The following is a 20,520-nucleotide window of genomic DNA, read 5'->3' as shown; positions in this document are numbered from 1 at the left end:
GAAAAGAATGGAAACTCTGAGTCTTTTACTGAAACTCAGGTGGACAGAATTCCAGTTTTAACAAGGTCATAGTAAATATCTATCTATCTATCTATCTATCTATCTATCTATCTATCTATCTATCTATCTATCTATCTATCTATCTGTGTCGGTCTGTCTGTCTATCTATCTACAGTATCTATCTATGTATCTATCTATCTATCTACAGTATCTATCTATCTACAGTATCTATCTATCTATCTACAGTATCTATCTATCTATCTATCTCAGTATCTATCTATCTACCTATCTATCTATCTATCTACCTACAGTATATCTACAGTATCTATCTATCTATCTATCTATCTATCTATCTATCTATCTATCTATCTATCTATCTATCTATCTATCTCAGTATCTATCTACAGTATCTATCTATCTGTCTGTCTGTCTGTCTCTATCTATCTATCTACAGTATCTATCTATCTACAGTATCTATCTATCTATCTATCTATCTATCTGTCTCTCTGTCTGTCTGTCTCTATCTATCTATCTACAGTATCTATCTATCTATCTCAGTTTCTATCTATCTATCTATCTACAGTATATCTATCTATCTATCTGTCGGTCTGTCTGTCTGTAAATCTATCTACTACAGTATATCTATCTACAGTATCTATCTATCTGTCTGTCTATCTATCTCAGTATCTATCTATCTATCTATCTACACAGTATATCTATCTACAGTATCTATCTATCTACAGTATCTATCTAACTATCTGTCTGTCTGTCTCTATCTATCTATCTATCTACAGTATATATATCTACAGCATCCATCCATCGAAAATGTAAACCTACCTATAAGGCAGAAATGATATTCTCAGACATATGTATAAAAATATTAAACTTAAATGAATGTATATATATATATATATATATATATATATATATATATATATATATATATATATATATATTTAAATTAAAAATATAAACAAAAAGCATTTTATTACAGATTTCAGCATTTGAAGATTTAAGGTTGAATATATTTTTTGCCACTCTGTTTACAACAAATATGTTTCCTATATTTTAAAAACATTTTGGTCGTAATATGTGTTGCACATGGGTATGCATTCTGTAAGCATCTTTCTTATTAAATCTTAAATGGTCAGTCAAAATACAAAATACATCTTGAATTTATCTGTGAATATAACTTTAATATCTTTGTGATTTCAGCCACAGATGTCAAGTCAGTGTAGAAAATGAAAATGCGATAATTTGAAGTTTATAAACAAAAATGTAAATATAGCACACATTGAGCTGCAGCTCTCATGCAACCGATGTACATTCGAACCAAGCTTGCAAAATCTCCCAAAGGGCCAAAAGGGAAAAAAGTTTCAAAAAAAATCACAGCTGACACAAAGAAAGTGATTTTTCCCAGTATTAGGTGGGGTCTCATCTGCCACCCCAGTGTCTGTGTGGCCTTGACTTTAATTATTCCACATCTGATGTCCAGGAAAGTGTGCCACATGCTACCTCGGGCACACCACCAGGGCCCTCCATCCGTCAACACGACACTGAAGCCTGTTGGCACATGCACAGTCACACGGAGGGCCAACGCTAACAACTGTGTTGGATTACGATGACACATTTGTCTCGGAGGAGAGAGCCGCTTTGGGCCGCAGTCATCGCTATGAACCAATTAGCAGATTATGGCTGCTGCTCTGTGCGAGTGGGTGGCCGACTGTTACGAACTTTCATTCTCATCAGCTTTGGTGTTCAAAAAAAGAGCTTTGGTCAGCATTATATTTCAACCTCGGATTTGAGGTTCAACGACCATCAAGGGACTTTTCAAAGAATTTCTACCTTTTTATAAATCCGAGCTAATAGACAGCCGCAACAAAGAACAATGCTTACCTATTGGTCCCAAAAGCCCACCCAATGCCTAAGACACAAGTCATTATTTAGAATTCAAAACACATGTGAAATATAATACAAACGCCTGGACAGCACGACTTGGTTGACCATGAGCTGAAAAGCTAGTATTTCATAATTATTACAGGTTGTGCCTCTAGACTGTCCAAAAAAAAAATGGAGAAAATGATTTATTATGGGCTGCAACATCAGACGCTAAAGGTCATTTAATGGTCCATAAAAATAAACCGCTCAGAATGATTTTCACTATAGCCCTAGATCACTATGACCAATTGTTTTTTAGGACAACATTTGATCCGTTTAAAATAGAAAATCTAAAAGAAATATGTAAGCATACATTTTATGCGCTGCACTCACAAGGTTTTAAGGAATGAATGTGGAAAGTCCCTGTTATTTCAACACTTCCAATGAAAGCAATCAAATCGTTCCGCTGATGAAAGAAGTAAAGCGCAATGTTTGTAGAGCTGCCACATGCAACTCTATTAGATGTCTAAAGGCATTTCTTCCAATTTGACTTTTTATCATATTCATCACAATCTCACACACTCCAAGAAATTCCCAGGTCCTTTGAATTATAGCGATGACCCTCGACATGTGGATTCTAATGCAAAGAAGGTGTTACTGAACATTTTGGGGAGGAAAAAGGGGAGGGGAGGGGGGGGGGGGTAAAAAATTCTGGCTAAAATATACGACTGACCAAAATACTCCCATTTAACCTTTATTTATGTGAAATGAACCTTCATACATACAATAGCATGATTTACGCCATGAGGTCTACTTTATAAAGCCTGTGATTTACAGCTCTGATGAAGTGTGAACAATTAACAAACCAAACATTTGCACATGCACTTTTAGTTTTAGTTTTGAACAACATCAAGTCTTATAAGTCGAGCATTAAATGGGCCGCTCCAGCTTTGTTCGTGGTTTGTCATGTTAACGGCCTTAGACATTTTATATTCTTTCGTCTACTCGTAACCTGTCTGCCAGAAACACAGGACTCAGTCTTCACGTTTTATTGACATGTTAGACTTATGGCCGTTAAGCTAATCGTGAAACGGCCGTTGAGAAGAAAGGGAAAATGCATGTAAGCTGCTTATTTTCAACATAAAGAGCCTTAAGTGTATTAGCTAATAAATGTCATCACAAATAACGTCATAGAAATGCAAAACGTATAAAACCACTGAGACTTAATCACAGAACGCTGACAGCTTCGTAAATGACTTATGAGAAGGTAAAATACAGTAATTACAAAATGTAAGCAATCTGACATTTACCTTATGATGCCTCAGGGGGTTGGTTCACCCAAAATTGAAAATTCTGTCACCATTTACTCGCCCCTTTTCTGTCATTCTCGTTCCAAACCCGTAAGACTTTCGTTCATCTTAGGAACACAACTGAAGGTCTTTTTGATAAACTCTGAGACATCTCTGTCCCTCAATTGACAGCTATACTTAACTACCACTTTGACGCTTCAAAAAATATGGATTCAGTGGTTTAGTCCAAATTCTGAAGTTCTGAAGAGACACGGTCACTTTATATGAAAAACAGGTTGAATTTAGGCTTTTATTCACATATAAACATTCATCCTATCACACACCAGTTGTGGTAAACGGAAGCTAAGGCATACTTACTTGACGTGCAAGAACCAATGAGGTTCATTCTCGTGTTGCACAATTCTCGTGTTTGAGCTTCTGTTTATGTTCGCTGATCAATGTTTAAATGTGAATAAAAGCCTATATTAAATCTGTTCATCATGTAAAGCGATCATGTCTCTTCAGAAAATTTGGACTAAACCGCCTGATTCATATGGATTAGTGATCTTTTTATGAACTTTTTGAAGCATTAAAGTAGCTGTCAATGGAGAGTACAGAACTGGCTCATATTTCATCAAGAGCTTCATTTGTTTTCTGAAGATGAACAAAAGTCTTATGGGTTTGGATCGACATGAGGGCGAGTAATTAATGAGAGAATTTTCATTTTTGGGTGAAATAACCCTTTAACAAAGTCTTTGCAAACACAATAAATCACATTTATACATCAATCCATCACAGTATCAAGCAAAGTCCCTCACTCGAGTCGTTTTACTCGGCGGCCATCTTTGAAATGCCTCTCGGGCAGCATGTGTTAGCCATGCAAATCTGACTACAACTGTAGTATATTATATTAGCTTATATTATTTGTTTCTTAACACAAATCATGCATTTTTCAGGCTATATATATATTTTTTTTTTTTTCAAGGCATATGTCTTTGCTGGTTAATATCAATCTTACAAATTCAATTGTGTCTTCTTAAGTTTCTCACCTCAGGCTGTATTAGAGAAAATCAGAAGCGGTTCGGTTCAGAGCTGAAAATACGAGAGCAGACAAATGCTTGTAATACAAAATACATTCTTTAATCTGTTTAAATCACTGTAAATACACAATGAGACATAACATCACTGTTACAACAGGAACAAAGTTAAGGACTAACCCAGGAAATCAGACATTAAACAAATACACAACATGAGCTCTGTGAAGAAACGTATTTTGAAAATAATTTAATAGAAATAGTTCTGCGTGGGGATTTTCATCTGCGGTGTAAAACAGAGCTTGAGGAAATGATCTCACACCATGCTATGACAGACAGTAAGTTGAAAGTAAAAAGTGTTTAATGTCTCTTTACGCTACTTTATTTCCCCCATCTGTTCCTTTTTACCAATATATACATGATATACAACTGCTTCTTAAATACATTTCGACAATTTTGCATTTTATTTACAATATAAGAGCTTATTAGATTTGAATTATTATTCTTTTTACTCTAGCTAAAACGTGGTGTGGAATTTTACAAACCAAAAGTACGGACTATGATTCATGATGCCATAATCATAAAAGCATCTGCACATTCACTGTACAGCACTCAAAACTGTAAACAACTTCCCTTGATAATCAGAACCGATTTAGTATTTCTGACAGAATAAAAATGCTATCTATTGAGTAAATCTGAACTAATGATCATATTTTTCAGGCTAATGCATTACTAGTGTGTGGCTACCTTGACAACATACTATCGTTCTTCTGTTTGGGTGTTGTTATGTACACATTTCAGATCATTTTTTATACAAGAAAACTCAAAGTGCACTTTCAGAAGGGCAGATGTCTGAAATTTAGAAACAGAGACAACTAAACATTAAAATTGCTCTCCACACAGTTATTAGCAATCGAGAAATCAAAGTCTGCAATAATGCAACCAAAAAACCTAGTTAATATCTTAGTGGTTATGCTGTGGAAAAAAAAACTATCATATGTGCATGAAATATTTAGTGCCAAAAAAAAAAAAAAAAAAACCAAATCAGAGCATTGAAAATGATACTAAAATGACACAGCACAGGCATACCGAAATACGCCAGCGCTTGCGTCAAACACATCAGTGATAAATATGGCTTGTAGATCAATAAACCTCCAGCAAATAATCTTGAAAAGAAGCACGGGGTACGGCTACGGCTGAGCGTCCACCATATCGGCTCGTTCCCACCCTGTTCTGGCACACATTCATCTGTATCTCTCCCTTTATCACAGCTGAGTAAGTCCTGGAGAAAGGAGCCCTCGCCCGCTCCTCCCCCAGAGGGACGCAGGGGCCCCAAGGTGCGTCTTGTTTTCCAGGGGCCTCCCGTCTCAGATCCTCTGGCACACGTGCAGCCTGGACCTGGAGAAGGAGGTGGCGTCTTTCCATACCTTGCAGGCGAGTCCTTTGGCGCAGTCACAGCGCTGGAAGATCTCCAGGCTGTGGGAGCCTTTCTTGCGCTGCTTGGTGCAAACTTCGCCCTGCCGCAGCACAGGCTTGCAGATTTTGGTCCAGAAGTGGCGAGCGCAGCAGTAGCCCTCCGAGCAGTCGGACGAGCGCAGGCAAGGGTCGCCCTCGTGACCTGCGGGTGAAGGGAGACGTCAGTGCCATTTCTGGAGCTCAAACTGAAGCGCAGAATGCTAAGGCTATGTTTACACGGAAACGATCTGAAGAGAAATACGCAAAAGGGGCGTTGCGTTATCACTTTTTATTCTGATTTTAGACGAGCGTTAGGGCCCTTACATAGTCAACGCATCGGTACGCATACGCGTGCGCAAGGCTACACATCGCTACGCTTCGGCCGCCATTATGCGTTGATGCGTAGCCAAATGTGTCATCCTAGTTTTTGATACGCGACGCGCCGATGCATGCAATACTATGCGTTGTCGGTGGGGGCGACATTGCAAGTAATGTACATAAAAAAGTATATTATTATGTTAACAGAAGAAGACGATTTGAATACAATGGCGGGCGAAGAGGAAAAGTTATGTGAGCTTGTTTTATTGCTGCCGATATAAAATCAGCAATATGCACTCCCCTTCAGTTGCCATTTTGATCTGAATATCACGTGACCCGACTCTAGACTCTACTACCCCCTGTTGCGCGATCGGTGTATTGCATTTCACGCATCGCCTGCTTGTGTACTATGAAAAGGAGCGTGTAGCTCGCGTCGCTCGCGTTGACTATTGGCGCATTTCCACTACACAGTACCAGCTCGCCTCGGCTCGACTCGACTCGACTCGCCTTTGTTTGGTTTTCCACTGTGTAAAAGTTGTACCTGTACCTGCTTTCGGGTACTTTTTTTCGTACCACCTCCGGCGAGGTTCTAAGCGAGCTGAGGCGAGCTGAGGCGATACTAAAATGTGACGTGAAAACAATGCCGACTGCTGATTGGTCACAGAGAATCTGCGTCATCATTGCACGCGCCAGATGGAGTATCCAGAATAACCCCGCCATTTTTAAATAGTTTGGCCAGAGATAGTTACTAAACTTACTACTATTATTATGGCAACTCGGAAGAATATGCCGTGGTCAAACGAGGAGGTGCAGACATTCCTTTGTTTGGTTGCCGAAGAGAGGATCCAGCGAGAGCTTGATGGGGCAACGAGGAACGAAAGGCGTCGCTATGACGACCGGGTACTATTTGTGGCGATACTTTCTGCAATGGAAAACGGAACGAAAAGTGAGCCAAGTTGAGGCGAGCCAAGGCGAGTCGAGTCGAGTCGAGTCGAGCTGGTACTGGTAATGGAAAAGCGCCATATGTAACGGCCCTTATGGTTGGGAAATCCGCGTGCATATGGTGACGCAAAAGTGTGTGAAATTCGATGTAGTATGCACTCCAGGTGGCTAGGTGGCAATGTGAAGTACTGCCACATAACAACACCAATATCTTAGAATATTTTGTACAACTGCTGAAAAGACTCTTGTATGTTTTTCAGAGCTGCTAGGGCAACTTGAAGGTCCGACGTATGGAAATAATCTGACATGTTGGTTGTTATTTTCCTGTACTGGCGCATGCCTGTGACGTAAACGCGTACGCGATGAGAGCCACCGTGAGCAGATTTGCGTTTTTACCGTTTAGACGGGAACGCGACCATGGCGCGTTTTTGAGATTTCCACTCTGGAGGGTGGTTTCACTTTTTTGCCTTTTTAAGTCCCCAAAACGCCGTTGCCGTGTAAACGAAAGGCACATCCGATAAAATATTTTTACGTTTTCACCCGGAATCGTTCTCGTGTAAACGGGGCCTAAGTGTGATAAGCTGTGCTCGATGTAGTATGCAAAAACAGAGTATGTCCGATTACAAAACAGTAGCCCAAATTACAACCATGGCCAGAACTTATGGCTAGTTACTTGGTAAACCATAGGTACCATCCGTAGGTTTCTGAGTTGGGTGTGTACGTTTTTAAATACGAGATACTATCTTGAGACCACGAGTTACTTATCTTGAGGGGCCACGAGTTACTTATCTTGAGGCCACGAGTTACTTATCTTGAGGCCACGAGTTACTATCTTGAGGCCACGAGTTACTATCTTGAGGCCACGAGTTACTTATCTTGAGGCCACGAGATAGTTATAATAAATTTTTTTGACAAAGTGGGACTAGGGGGGCTCCGTAAGGCTGTAAAAGCGGACTGAGTTTACCTTTTCGGCGTGATGACATTTAATCTCCTTGACAGTCCCATTTAACCACTTTTTCAAGACAAGAAACAGCTTCAAAATATCCCGAGTGGGGTACTACTACTGATGTATTTTATGTCATTGAATAAAACGTGAAAGTGTCTTGAGCTTGTGTTCACCACAGTCCTTATTTCAGCCTTTTAACCAAAATCCCATTTTAAAAACCCATTGACTTTGGGACGATGGAACCGGAAGTGCTAAAATGCTAACTCGCTCCCGCGTTTTGGCCTACAAAGTGATGTCACACCTGCACCACTCTATGTCAGACCCAGTCCAAGGCGAATCTTACGCACACTCGACCTATCTGTCGCCCATGCAAATATTCTCCGCAACGTTCAAGTGAAATCAGAAAACAAAGTGCAACCAAATACGTCACTGCGACTGATATAGATCTACTTACAAACAAATGCAAAGCAATTTTCCAATGGTTGTTCACTTGTCCAAAATTAGAAACAGAGCTGGTTAAAGTTGGCATGAAATGAAAGTTGCCATCGTCTTTTGTTTAGTCCATATTTAGTCGAAATGGCAGTCGGTACAACATTTAGTGTGCCTCAAATGGCTCAGTCTAAATCTGGTGTGGTTTAATTTCAGTTTGAGAGCGTGACTGAGCCGCCGTGTTACTGAGGCGAGAATACAGAGGTGAGGAAACGGCATCGTGATCCTTCCCACACAGGCCTCCCGCTGTGGTTAAATCTTCAAGATATACGAGCTGCATGTAGTTGTGGGCCGCTGTCCCCCTCAACACATGCATGTAACCACATCCAGTGAATCAACTCATTGCAGACATTGTTCATAAGTGAGTATGAATATGAAACACTCTCAGTCTCAGATGGCCACAGACCGCCCACAGTCTGATACGAACAGCACACAACACCAGACAGAAAAGCACATGCTTGAAATCATATGCAACTTCCTGAACTCAGGATACACAGTGACTGTTTTCCAGGGAAAATGGATAATTGGAAAGTTTGTCAAAAAAAAAAAAACATGGTTCTCCATTTGCGCCTTTGTCAGTTCCTCACCTTTGAGAGAGATCTTGGCCTGAGCTTTGCCGTTCTTCCTCCAGCCTTTGTCTTTGATAGGAAGCGTGTTGTGCTCCTCCATAGGTGATTTGTGCAAGCTCTCTGAGATGGGGATGCAGATATCTAAGGAATGACAGAAGAAATCCATTGTAAATTCCCCCCAAGTTAGTATAAAGACACTGGGAAATCAACAGAAGAACGTACAGTTGCTGCAGCGGTTTCCAGGGCAGCACATGTTGTCTCTATGGCAACGCTTCTTTCTCCTGCGGCAGGTGAGGCAGCGGGACGGGGCGTGTTGGGGACTGTGGCAGTAAGTTCCCACCATGCACTCTTTATCACTGCTGCATGGATACCCCTGAGAATGAGAAACACAGATCAGGTCCATTTCTTCTCCACCAAACCCTGTTTTCAACACTCGTTTGAAGTATAAAAGAGTGAGCCTTTACACATTCCTTAGTAGGAATTAAGGGTGATGATTGTGTATATAGTCTGTCAAATTGATGTCTCTCAAAAACAGGTCACGAACAGTGCTTGACATTAACACCCGCCAACCCGTGTAATGCAGTCACTCCTGCTAGCCACTTTGTCAGGTTGAATTTTATACATAATATATACATTTTTCAATTGCGATTATTGAGGTCAATATTGCGATATGCGATTGCGATATAATAAACAAATGGTTTCATGAGTCAACTTGCTTGGTTCTAAAGCAAAATGCACACACAGATTAGTGATAATTCTGAAATGTGTATTTCTCAACTCAAACTAGCAACAACAACTAAATGATCAATAGGAATTAATTTAATTTTAATTTAAGTGAACTTCAAACAATCCTCACATAAACCCATAATAAATGTCATATTTACCTGTGCTCTTCCTGTCTAACAGGTAGGACATACAGAAATTGAATAAAGTTATCAAACAGTCTGCGCAACATAAATTATAAATTATATGTACTAAAATCCTATTTAAAGCTACACAAGTTCTTTGGTCAAGAGCAGTGAGTGTTTTTCTCTGTTCCCTTTGTTCTTTGATTAACAGAAAGCATTATTGGATTACTGACAGAAAGCATTATTGGATGCTGGCCCTTTAAGAGTTGCTGACAGAGACGCGGATCTCACACGCGCCTTATTTTCTCACAACTCTTTACGACGACGACCATCATAAGACTGCTCTTATGTTATGAAGACACTCGACAAATGATATTTTGGCATAACTGTGTGTGTTATTGTTCGTTCACTTCAAGCGGAAAGAGAACTGTATTCTGGCCGCGGTCTGTGCACGCGCATGATACTGGCGCGCGTCTTTCAGTCAGGACATTCACAGGCAGCGCGCTCTAATTTTGACTTGTCTCGCTGAATGGTTAAAGCATTCGCATGAATAAGAGCGGGATCATGTAACACTAGACAAAGGATGACAAAAAATAACAGATGCTGCGTTAACAGCCCTAATTTGTTTATTTCATATAAAATCGCAGTATTTTGCGTCATATAATCGCATAGGCTTGACATCGCGATTGCGATATGATTAATCGTGCAGCACTAAATTGTAGTCTTTCAAACAGGCATCTGAAATAATGAACTAAGTGCAATGTTGTCAAAAATATTGATTTTTCAATACTGAAATATCTGAAATGCTTCCAATACTCATTTTCCACAGAATAGATACATGATACCAGCTAGCTACGCTTTCTCACTCTCTTATCTCTCCGACAGCGAGTTACACACAAACCCGCCTCCACTCACTCACTCCTTTCATTTGCTCCAGATAAATATTGTTGGCGTTACAGGGCTTGAATTTCGGCGTGGGATTGCACTTATTGCGCATAATCTTACTCATTCCCGCAGATTTTGTGCTCACACCCGAAGTGCGGCACATAAAGCCACCTCTCAGCACTAAATTGAGTTATTTTTTGCTACTTATTGCGTCAAATACACACAAAATAATGTCAAAATGCCAGTCTTGGTGAGTATTTACATAAACACAGTCAGTTATGTTTTAACTGACCGTAAACAGTTGAGAGGGAAAACGCAAGTGTAACAGTATAATGGATCTGTGTGTCAGGTCTTAAAGTGACAGCAGCCTAATATACATACTGCCAAATTAGGAGATAATGTTAAAAATATCTATATGGAAATTTTTCCCTATGGTATCGATGTCAATATGTGGCCAGTGACAATGCTGAGAGGTTAATAACTTTGGAAAATCACTAGCCAAAGTGGCTGGTGAGCAAAAAAAAGTTAATGTCAATTCTGGTCACAAACATTAAAATGAAATAAGAGGATAATGATGCCATCAAATAGTCAGGAACAGAAAATATTACAATTTATTAGTTTTGATTATTCCAACTCTGGATCCCCAGTATCAACTATCCCTCATCCCTGTCGCCAGCTATATTTCATCTTTAATGTGACAGCTGGAAATTATGGATGAAACAACATGCAAAACAACAAATTAAAACGAACAAACCCCGCATCTGAATATGCCTACTTCCATGCTATATAGCAGGGGGAAAACAGTAGTAAGACGAGTAGCATGTCTGAATTCACAGTATTCATGAAACAGTTAGCGAAAAGTATTATGATGACTGAATACTTCCGGCGAGATTCTGTAAAGTGCATTTGATGGACACTTAACTAAAACAAGACAAACACTGTAACAAAATTACAGTAATCTTAATACCGGGGAGTTCATTTCCACTACAATCCATAATTGATTTGCAATATGACACCAGTTGTTTGTATCTGCGGACATTATACATTATGGATTAATTTCTCTGAAAAACAGAGACATTAGGATAATCAAAATATAATATACAATATATATGTGTATGCTCAAGAGGATAACATAAACCAAACCAGAATGACGCACATAAACCATGATTTTTATGTGGTTAAACTGAAAAGTTGTAATGCAATTTGAATCATTGCATTAATAGTACATAACAGTACATTGATAAATTGTCTAATATGTGTTTTATATTAGCGTACCTTTGAGTTATAATCAAGTTAGGCCAGGCTAAACTGGTTTGAATTGGTCTAGGTGCGCCAAACCCCTCCAAAATCAGCAAACCAGACCCGGCTCCTTATTATAAGGCTAAATGACCTTAATATAAGATAAAACGGATGAGACGGAGACCTTGACAAGACATTATACAAATCACAAACTCATGAAAAGAAACCAGCCAGTGAAGAAACGCTTTACATTACCCGTAACAATCTTCAGTTTAGCGTCAAATGCAAAACATGTGGTCTGAGAGAGGGGGGGGGGGGGGGGGGAGGGATATCTCAATATCTAATAACAAAAGAAATTATTCTGTTTAGTAGATCGACAGACCTCAGGGCAACCTTCCTTTAGTAACAAAATTGGTAACATTGAAAACACATGATGAAACCCAGCCAAACCACCAACGATACATTCACGAGAGGAATGAGGAACGAATGAAGCCCATTAAATGTTTAAATACTAAAAAGTTACTGACCTCAAAATTCAGTATTCATTCGCCGCATCATTAGAAAGTTATTGAGTGCAGTGCATTAGTGGATGAATGAATGTAGTAAACACCCCCTTATTCAGTTCGGTTACATTATGTGCTTAGACGTAAAACATTCTCAGATTTCCGGCTAAATCATGTCAACTTGAAGATGCGAAGTGGATGAGACAAATTTTGATTCCAAAGCTGCAAGACTCACCCGCATCTCATACCCTTCTCTCCATAGCATCCCATAAACCACCAGAGCCAATGTAGACACATAGACGTGTCTGCACATAATCTGGCAACGTCATCACATCAGGATTTTAATGACCCGGCCAGCGCTTGGATACGACTCGTTGATCCTCATCCCTCATTGATTCCACAGTCTGTTTTTATTCCTCCCATACGTTCATGTGTGAGATAAGTGTCGAGATGATAAGCTCAGAGACAGACAGCGATGAGGGATGCCCACTGGCCCCTGTGTCACCGCTCACATGCTAGCAAAAAAAAAGCGGACTTTGAAGACTAAATGTGCCATGCCTTTGAAAAACATCTCCCTATCTGTATTCTCCCTCATGCCTCCAATATAGCATTCAAGGATTTATATCAGGTAATACCCAGACTATGTCACGTCTTATCTAGCGAGTAGCAACCGATAAGCATGCAGTACTTTAGCAGGCAGATTTGTAAACTGGCTGAAAAATATTGCAGTCTATTTTTTATTTAAAAAAAACTTTATTTAGGCTATATCAGTGCTGTCAAATTGATTAATTTACACGATATATATATAATCAGATAGATAGATGGAAATACTGTAATATTTGTGGTTTACACAAGAAAAGAAAATAGCATAACTTTAAAAACATTAAATAATAAACTTGACTTCAAATATAATATATATATATTTTATTTATATAATATGTATAATTATATACATATACAATATTAATTTATACATAATTTATATTTGATGTCATATATATGCATATATTTAACTAATTATATAAATAATTTTACATTTTATTTTAAATAAATATGTATTATAAATGGAAAAAGTTAAATAATTTATATAATTCGTATGATATATGTATATATATATTGTATATAATTAAAAAAATAAATAGGAAAATATAAGAAAATAATAAATAAAAAAATCTGCAACAAATACAAATTCTTTATCAACTAGCTTTGAGCTTATAAAGTAAATATTGTGTACACAACAGTTTACAAAATAATCTTCTTCATCTATACTATAGGAATGCAAGACTCAAAGACTATCGTGATAGGGTTTCCACACATAAAACCCATGTATCACACACACATGTTCCTCTAGGGCCCCGGGGCCTAGCTTAACTTGACCTTGCAAAAGCAAAGCTGACATCTGACACCATGAATGGTGTTAGTGAATTGAGAGGGTTTTCAAGAGTAAAATAAACTATGTCACTGAACAAACAAACCTTATCCACCCTCAAAGGGCATGGCCCTGTGTATCAGATTGCACAGGAAAGCAAGTGAAGGCTAATCTCACCAGCACTCAAAACATATCTGTAGCAAACCCTTAAAGGCATTATTGACAAATATGGAGGCTGTGGGAATACGAGTTCCTACTTAATTATGTGATGGGTATATTTTTGTCACAATAAAACATCCATGTTGTGTAATTTTATTTTTCTCTACTTCCCAATAAAGACTAGCGCAAGTGCAATAAAAACCCTAACAAATGCGGTGTAATTTATCTTTGTTGTGCTGCCACAGAATACAATGACAATACAATGTCACCTCATAAACCAGCTAAATCTTTGAGAAAACCATCCTAAGCTGGTTTGCTGATCTTAGCTGGTTTAAGTCTGTCTTCCAGCCTGGCCAAGCTGGTCTTTAGCGGGTCTAGCTTGACTCACAACCAGGTGAAGCTGGTGTTTAGCGGGGCAGCTTTAGTTTTAGTAATATTGTTCTGTTCTTGTAATTTTTCAATTAGCATGGCTAACTGGATGCTAACCGTTACATCCATGGAATTCTGGGAATGCTACAGAAATGCGGCATCATGCCTTGGCAAATGAAATCGTGGTTCAGAAACTCATGGTCATTATACCTTCTAGGCTGTCTAGTTCCTCAAAGAAAGTAAAATCCAGATGATTAGCCTGGTTAGCGCTAAAAAGCCGCCACACCTCTGCCTGTTTTATTTCACTCTCTCAGCTCGTTAGCATCACTAAACAGTCACTTAACCTCAGAGGGAGCAGGAGAGGGCGACCCACCTCGCCTCTTTACAAGCCAGACCCAAACAATCCCCCGTCCCGCTCCTACTCGTTAACGGAACCTCAGCGTCAAATTAAATAAGAGGAAAAGCTAAAAGTCCCAAAGCTGCGGCACTGATGTGAAACAGCGCTCGTGTTCATGCAGAATACTAGCCTCTTCCCCTCTAGTCGAGAGGTTAATGTGGTGAACAAGTTCTGCCAATCCCAATATCCTTCTTTTTGGGTTGCCCACAACTGGAAACCACCATTAACCCCCCTTGAAAATTTACTCTTAAGCGTCTAAAGTGAGCGACTTCGGTTTGTTGGTGATTTGTGGACAACATCAAGCCAACATCTGACATGAGTTTCATCAGACACATTTTAATTAAGTTGTTGCTACTAATAAAACTCTTCCATCATGGCTACAGGCCAGCTTTACTTATAGCACGAAACGGCGAACCGATTTCGGCTTGTCTCCGTTAGGACGGATGTATGAAACTGGGTGGCCGTTTCTCTTGCCTGCCTAATTTGCAGCACTTGGGAGTACGCCAGTGTGGGAGATTTATTGGGAGCTTGTGTTATAATCTTCACCATATCCTTGAGCGTTAGAGAGTTAGAGGACTTGAGAGGAAACATTTCAGCAGCTGTGTAATGACATATAAAAATGTAAAGCATTCTTTAGACAGCTCGCCCAGATGGGAAAGAAAAATGTAGGACAAGTGACTACTAGGACATCATGGCAAATTAAATTCAGGCACACTTCTGAGTGCCACCATTCAATCTTTTAGAGATATTCAGTCACTATATGAGTCACCTGCAGAACTTATATGGCTAATTCCCTATTTTTCTTCAGGTCATTTGAATTGTAGTTCTTACCTTAAAAGGGTAGGTGATTTTTGGAGCCGCTAACAATAGCAAGTTAGCTTTGAAAGCATAAGACCCCACCCTCATATAACCTTCCACATCACGAGAGACGGCATTAAACTACCTCATGTCTCAAAGCAAATAACATTACAATAATAATGAACAAACTACTTAAAGAGCTCTGACCTGTACCACTTGACTGCTGCAGATTCATTTTGTCGTTGATAGTGAAACGCATACATTTGAGTCACGAACCCCTCTGAGTATAACGTCACGGGTTTCCATCTCTTCCAAATTACAGCAGGTATGGTGTAAACGCAGCATAAGCTGGTCGTTTTGGTTCAGGAGGAACTGTAAAAGGCGGCTGGTGTTTCGGTTGCGGTGCTCGGTGACTGATGTCTGTCTAACTCTGCATTGCATGAAACGGGCTGATGATGTGTGATGTCTGGAAAAATTCGATCATAATGAACTAACTCTTCCCAGACTGTTAATTCACATATATCAAACAGCTAACAAAAGATGTTTTTAATTTGTCAGTGCTTTTTCCAAATAAAATTCAATAAAATGTTTGGGTGCGGCAAAGTCCAAAGTTAATTAAACTTTGACAACAGCTTATTGTGAGGATCCATGCCTAGTTTTGTTCAATTTCGCCCAAAGGGGGAATTAAAAAACAATAACTTTGATTGAGGAACTTGAAATTAGCATGCATCATATCATAACATGCATCATCTGTTATCAAAGTAGCAATAAGAAAAATCAACATCACGAAATGTTGTAACTAAAACAGGATGTCTATACGAGGCTAATCAGATGTCAAATGTTTTCAATTTCCAATTTAAGAGGGCATTAAAACTAAAGAAAATTCTCAAAGATGCAATTGCAATCAAGAAAGTTGACAAGGTTTCCTGTACAACAGATGTAACCCTATGTTTACATAATTTATACACAACTACAAGTTTCTTTGGCCCCGTTTACACCTGGTATTAAGATGCGTTTTGGGCGATCGGATCACAAATGCTAAATACAGGTGCGTTAAAACGTTTTGAGCTTGTAGTCAGAGGTAGTCAAAAACTAATTCGACCGAATTGCTTTCGTAGTGTAATCGCTCATGTGATTGAATGCGTTCAAACAGCCAAAAAGACCTCCTACTCTCCACCAACTGACCTAATGCGTAAACATTATGGGAAGCGCACTCGCCAGACGGGATTTAAACTTTGTCTGCTGGAGTCCCAAGTTTGGTTTGAAGACGAAAAATGTACCAAGCACAATGTTCTCTCACCATTCCTGATTTCTAACACACACTCACAGCATTCGGCTGGTCTTCCGGCTGAGCAGAAACGAAAGCTAATGCTTGCGTTCATATGTAAATCGTGTGAGCTTATTTACCTACATACATTTACCCGCCCATAGAATCTCCCTCCGAAGAAATCAGAACAGAAGTGGTTGAAAGTGGACAAAAGAGATGGATTAAAACACCAGGTGTAAACGTGAATGTGTCTCCCTTGTCTTGTGATCCGATCGACCAAAACGCATCTTAATACCAGGTGTAAACAGGGCCTTTGTTCCATAAAAATTAAGCTAATCAACATACACTACATGCAAAAAACAAACAGCTTAAAACCAGTCTAAATTGGTTTTGTTGCAGAAAATAAACAGCTGAAACCAGTCTAAATTGGTTTTGTATACACCCAAAGTCTGGTTTGGTTGGTTTTAGGGGAGTTTTGTTAGTTGGTCAGGCACCTTAAACCACCTTAGACTAGCACAGGGGTAGGCAAGTTCGGTCCTAGAGAGCCGCTGTCCTGCAGAATTTAGTTCCAACCCTAATCAAACACACCTGAACAAGCTAATCAATGTCTTCAGGATTACTAAGGCTATAGGCAGGAGAGGTTTTTTTCAGTGTTGGAGCCAAACTCTGCAGGACAGCGGCTCTCTAGGACCGAACTTGCCTACCCCTGGACTAGAAGAACAAGTTAGGCTGGCTTAAGCAGTTATTTCTTCAGCAGGGTATGCATTTTTTTTTAAAGTTATCTTTAATTATTTTAATTAAATCTCCTACGCAATTCTTTTAGATTTATAGAGTCGCCCCAGAGTATAAAACGTTCTAGATCTGTCTTGCACCATCTGCAACTGGAAACTTCCAAATGAGACAACAGTCGCTCTGTTTGCAATCTACAGAGTTGTTAGCAATCTACATTTGGATAAGAAGCTAAATGTACCATGACATTTAACTAATATTGGACTGTAGTGGTTTCCACATGTATGGCAGTGGTCTGATCATCCAGACCACCTGCGTTTATGCAGATGGTATATTTGAAAGCAATTGTTTAGATGAGGGTCTGGCAGGGAATAGATCTTCCCACTCCAAAGAGGATATGAGAGGGAGAAAAATCCCATCACCTCCTCTTTTTCTTCCAATAAATTCTGTCTGCTCTCAATTAAAACAACATCTGCATATTTACTGCTGATATGAGAGTCATAACCAAGACCAAAACCAAATAGCAAAGAGGATTTTCATCTGCAGTAATAGTAGGTGACTTACCCATGCTGAGAATTTATTCACTTAAAACAAGTATATTAAGCATGAGCTTGGTATGAATCCAGGATTCACCATGCTAGAAATATAAAGCTTTCAAAAGCATACTGACCATTCAACTGACCTACAATAAACCCTTTCTGATATCTGTACTTGTATAATACGCAGGTAAAACTGTAGGCTACACTCCAGAAACAAATTCAGTGAAATTTATGGTAAAAAAAAAAGAGGCAGCTGTGGTTGCAAGAAATTTACCATGACAAATAAGGTAGCAACATTTTAGGTTATTTCAACAAAAATAATAAAATGTGAAGTGGCATGCAGGGGATTCTGTAAAACTGTAAATTGAACAGCATTTTACAGTAAAATTACATGTAATGTAAGGTTAGATCTATTACAGTTACACCCTATAAGGAAACTTACTGTTAACATATTAACAGGATTTTAAGGTCTCATTTTTAACAGTCTTTTACTGTTAAAATCACGATCATGTTTTATAGTGTAGCCTCCCTTAATGATCACCATCTAAAATAACACAAATGTTTGAGCCTTGACAAATTGATTAGCCTAAATAGATGAGCTATAGCCTACATTACAGGATATCACAAGCCTTTCTCTTTGGCGCTTGATGGAAAGTAAAAGTCTAAACTTGACGTGAGATCCTAATCTACAATGTAATTTACAATTTGTCAAACCATTCCTTTAATGAAAAAAAATGCAAAACAAAAGATCAGAAAAATGAATTCTACAGTGCAATGTACAAATATATATATATATATAAAAAAAACGATCTCAGGTTTCATTAACCGCAAAAGATTACAGCGTTACAGTCTCTGTGGTGATATTCCGATTTCTGTGACTGCGATCAAAACATTGTCACGTGTATTTAGTAGGCTATAGATTTTTTTTTATACAGCCTACCACAAGGAAATAATCAAATTTGGACAATGGTTGTGACTGCAGGAATTTGGGACAAAAGGTTTGTCCCTCAGACAAACTGTAGACAGTGGGCTAACTGACAGAAATTCCTTTAAAAAGATCAGCGAACAATTTGCTCACAAGTGACACGTGTGATTTCCTTATGCATTTAGTAAGTAGGCAAATAATGCCTGAAGGGTTTTAGCTTTTTTTTCTCTCTAATAAATGGATAGCGAGGTGTCGGGTTTACCTGAGCGGGGATGTTGCTTTTCTTCGGGATGTCGCTATATGAAGCGCTGGAGCGGTTAGCGGAGGTGATCTGGGGCTCCAGTGATTTGATGGAGTTCACCTGGGCTTTGCTCTCGGTCCCTTGAGTTTCTCCCATCCGCACTACCGCGATGATCAGCGTCAACATCCAACAGCTCCGACTCCGCGTAACGCTCAGCATCCTTTCAGTATTTTCTTACTCTGAATGAGAATGTGTTGGTTTCTTGGAGATAAGATGTTTCCTACAGCACTAGGTGCTTTGACCACCAAACTTTGGCTTAAAAAAGCATAAACTCCATTCTACAGTGTCCATCAAATAATCTGTCAGTGGGGGGAAAAACCCGTTAAAAAATAGCCTACTTAATATGCTATATTATAAAATCACAAAGATGTGGATAAGCTTAAAGCATCGGGATGCTGTACCAAAAAAAGAAAAGAAAGTGGCAGCAGAGAGGAGGATTCCTGCTCGAGTGTTTGTGAAGCTGCCCGCCGTTTCATGATGTGGTGGGATACCTTCTTTTTATAGGATGTGTTTCCTCCGCCCCCATTCTGTATTGACAAAAGATGACTGATATGTTGTGCGCCCCTGTTCACACACACACTACGGACTCGCAGAGACCTCAGGGAACCATCGGAGCACATTTGCGTTGGAGTTCAGTTATGGATGTTTAAAGACAATATGTTGAACCTATGAAGCATATGTTATTTCATGGGATTTCCAATCAGTCAGTCTGCCGATTACATCTGATGCATTATTTAAAGTATAGGCTATAAATAGTAGCCTACTGTATAATTAGTGAATTTTGAGTAAAGGTGAGCGCATTTGGGTGGGGGGGGGTTGGGGGGGGGGGGGGGGGGGGGGTAGCTCAAATCTATCTATCTATACTGTAAAAAAGCTGTTGCCTTAAAACAATCAACTTGGATGTTTAAATCATTTCAACTTAAATTATATAAAAATGACTTAAAAATGAGTTGAATCTTGTATAACATAAAAAAGTTGAAGATTGCTTAACTTATTTTGATTAGTTAAAGCAATGTAAAAACATATGTTGTCACTACTTATTGATCTTTTTTTTTACAGTTTAGTAAAAAGAGAATAGTAAAAAATTATGTATCACTTTTTTGACATATTTAATAAAAAAAAAACTAAATGCAGTTTAGCAAACAATAATATTGATCAACTGCAAACGTAATTATGAAATGTCAGTGTGAGTCCTTGCTTGAATTCGTTGCAGAGACCAGATGGAAGTTTCTCAGCTTAAAGCCAGGATTTTTAAGAACACTTGTCTACAAA

The 20,520-nt window shown here is 39.0% G+C and overlaps 1 protein-coding gene across 1 annotated transcript; it reads right to left on the bottom strand.

Annotated features, from left to right (window-relative positions):
* Positions 1-5,203: 5,203 nt before the first annotated feature.
* Positions 5,204-19,561, bottom strand: dkk2 (dickkopf WNT signaling pathway inhibitor 2). The gene is made up of 4 exons (XM_056253563.1): positions 19,210-19,561; positions 9,143-9,293; positions 8,939-9,061; positions 5,204-5,819 (listed from the first exon to the last, which is right to left on the bottom strand). Exons 1-4 carry the CDS (start codon positions 19,405-19,407, stop codon positions 5,569-5,571), a joined length of 723 nt encoding a protein of 240 aa, XP_056109538.1. The 5' UTR covers positions 19,408-19,561; the 3' UTR covers positions 5,204-5,568.
* Positions 19,562-20,520: the final 959 nt, after the last annotated feature.

The sequence above is a fragment of the Rhinichthys klamathensis genome, unplaced genomic scaffold, assembly GCF_029890125.1.
Source record: "Rhinichthys klamathensis goyatoka isolate OS25496 unplaced genomic scaffold, OSU_Roscu_1.1 h1tg000107l_1, whole genome shotgun sequence".
Taxonomy (NCBI): Eukaryota; Metazoa; Chordata; class Actinopteri; order Cypriniformes; family Leuciscidae; genus Rhinichthys; species Rhinichthys klamathensis.
The sequence above is the reverse complement of the archived record's forward strand: the minus strand, read 5'-3'. Positions and strand labels throughout refer to the sequence as shown.

Coding starts and splice junctions, on each gene's coding strand:
- dkk2 (XM_056253563.1), bottom strand. CDS start 19,407: ATGCTGAGCGTTACGCGGAGTCGGAGCTGTTGGATGTTGACGCTGATC. Junction 9,294..19,209: donor AAAGCAACATCCCCGCTCAG/GTAAACCCGACA, acceptor TCTCATTCTCAG/GGGTATCCATGCAGCAGTGA. Junction 9,062..9,142: donor TGGAAACCGCTGCAGCAACT/GTACGTTCTTCT, acceptor GTCATTCCTTAG/ATATCTGCATCCCCATCTCA.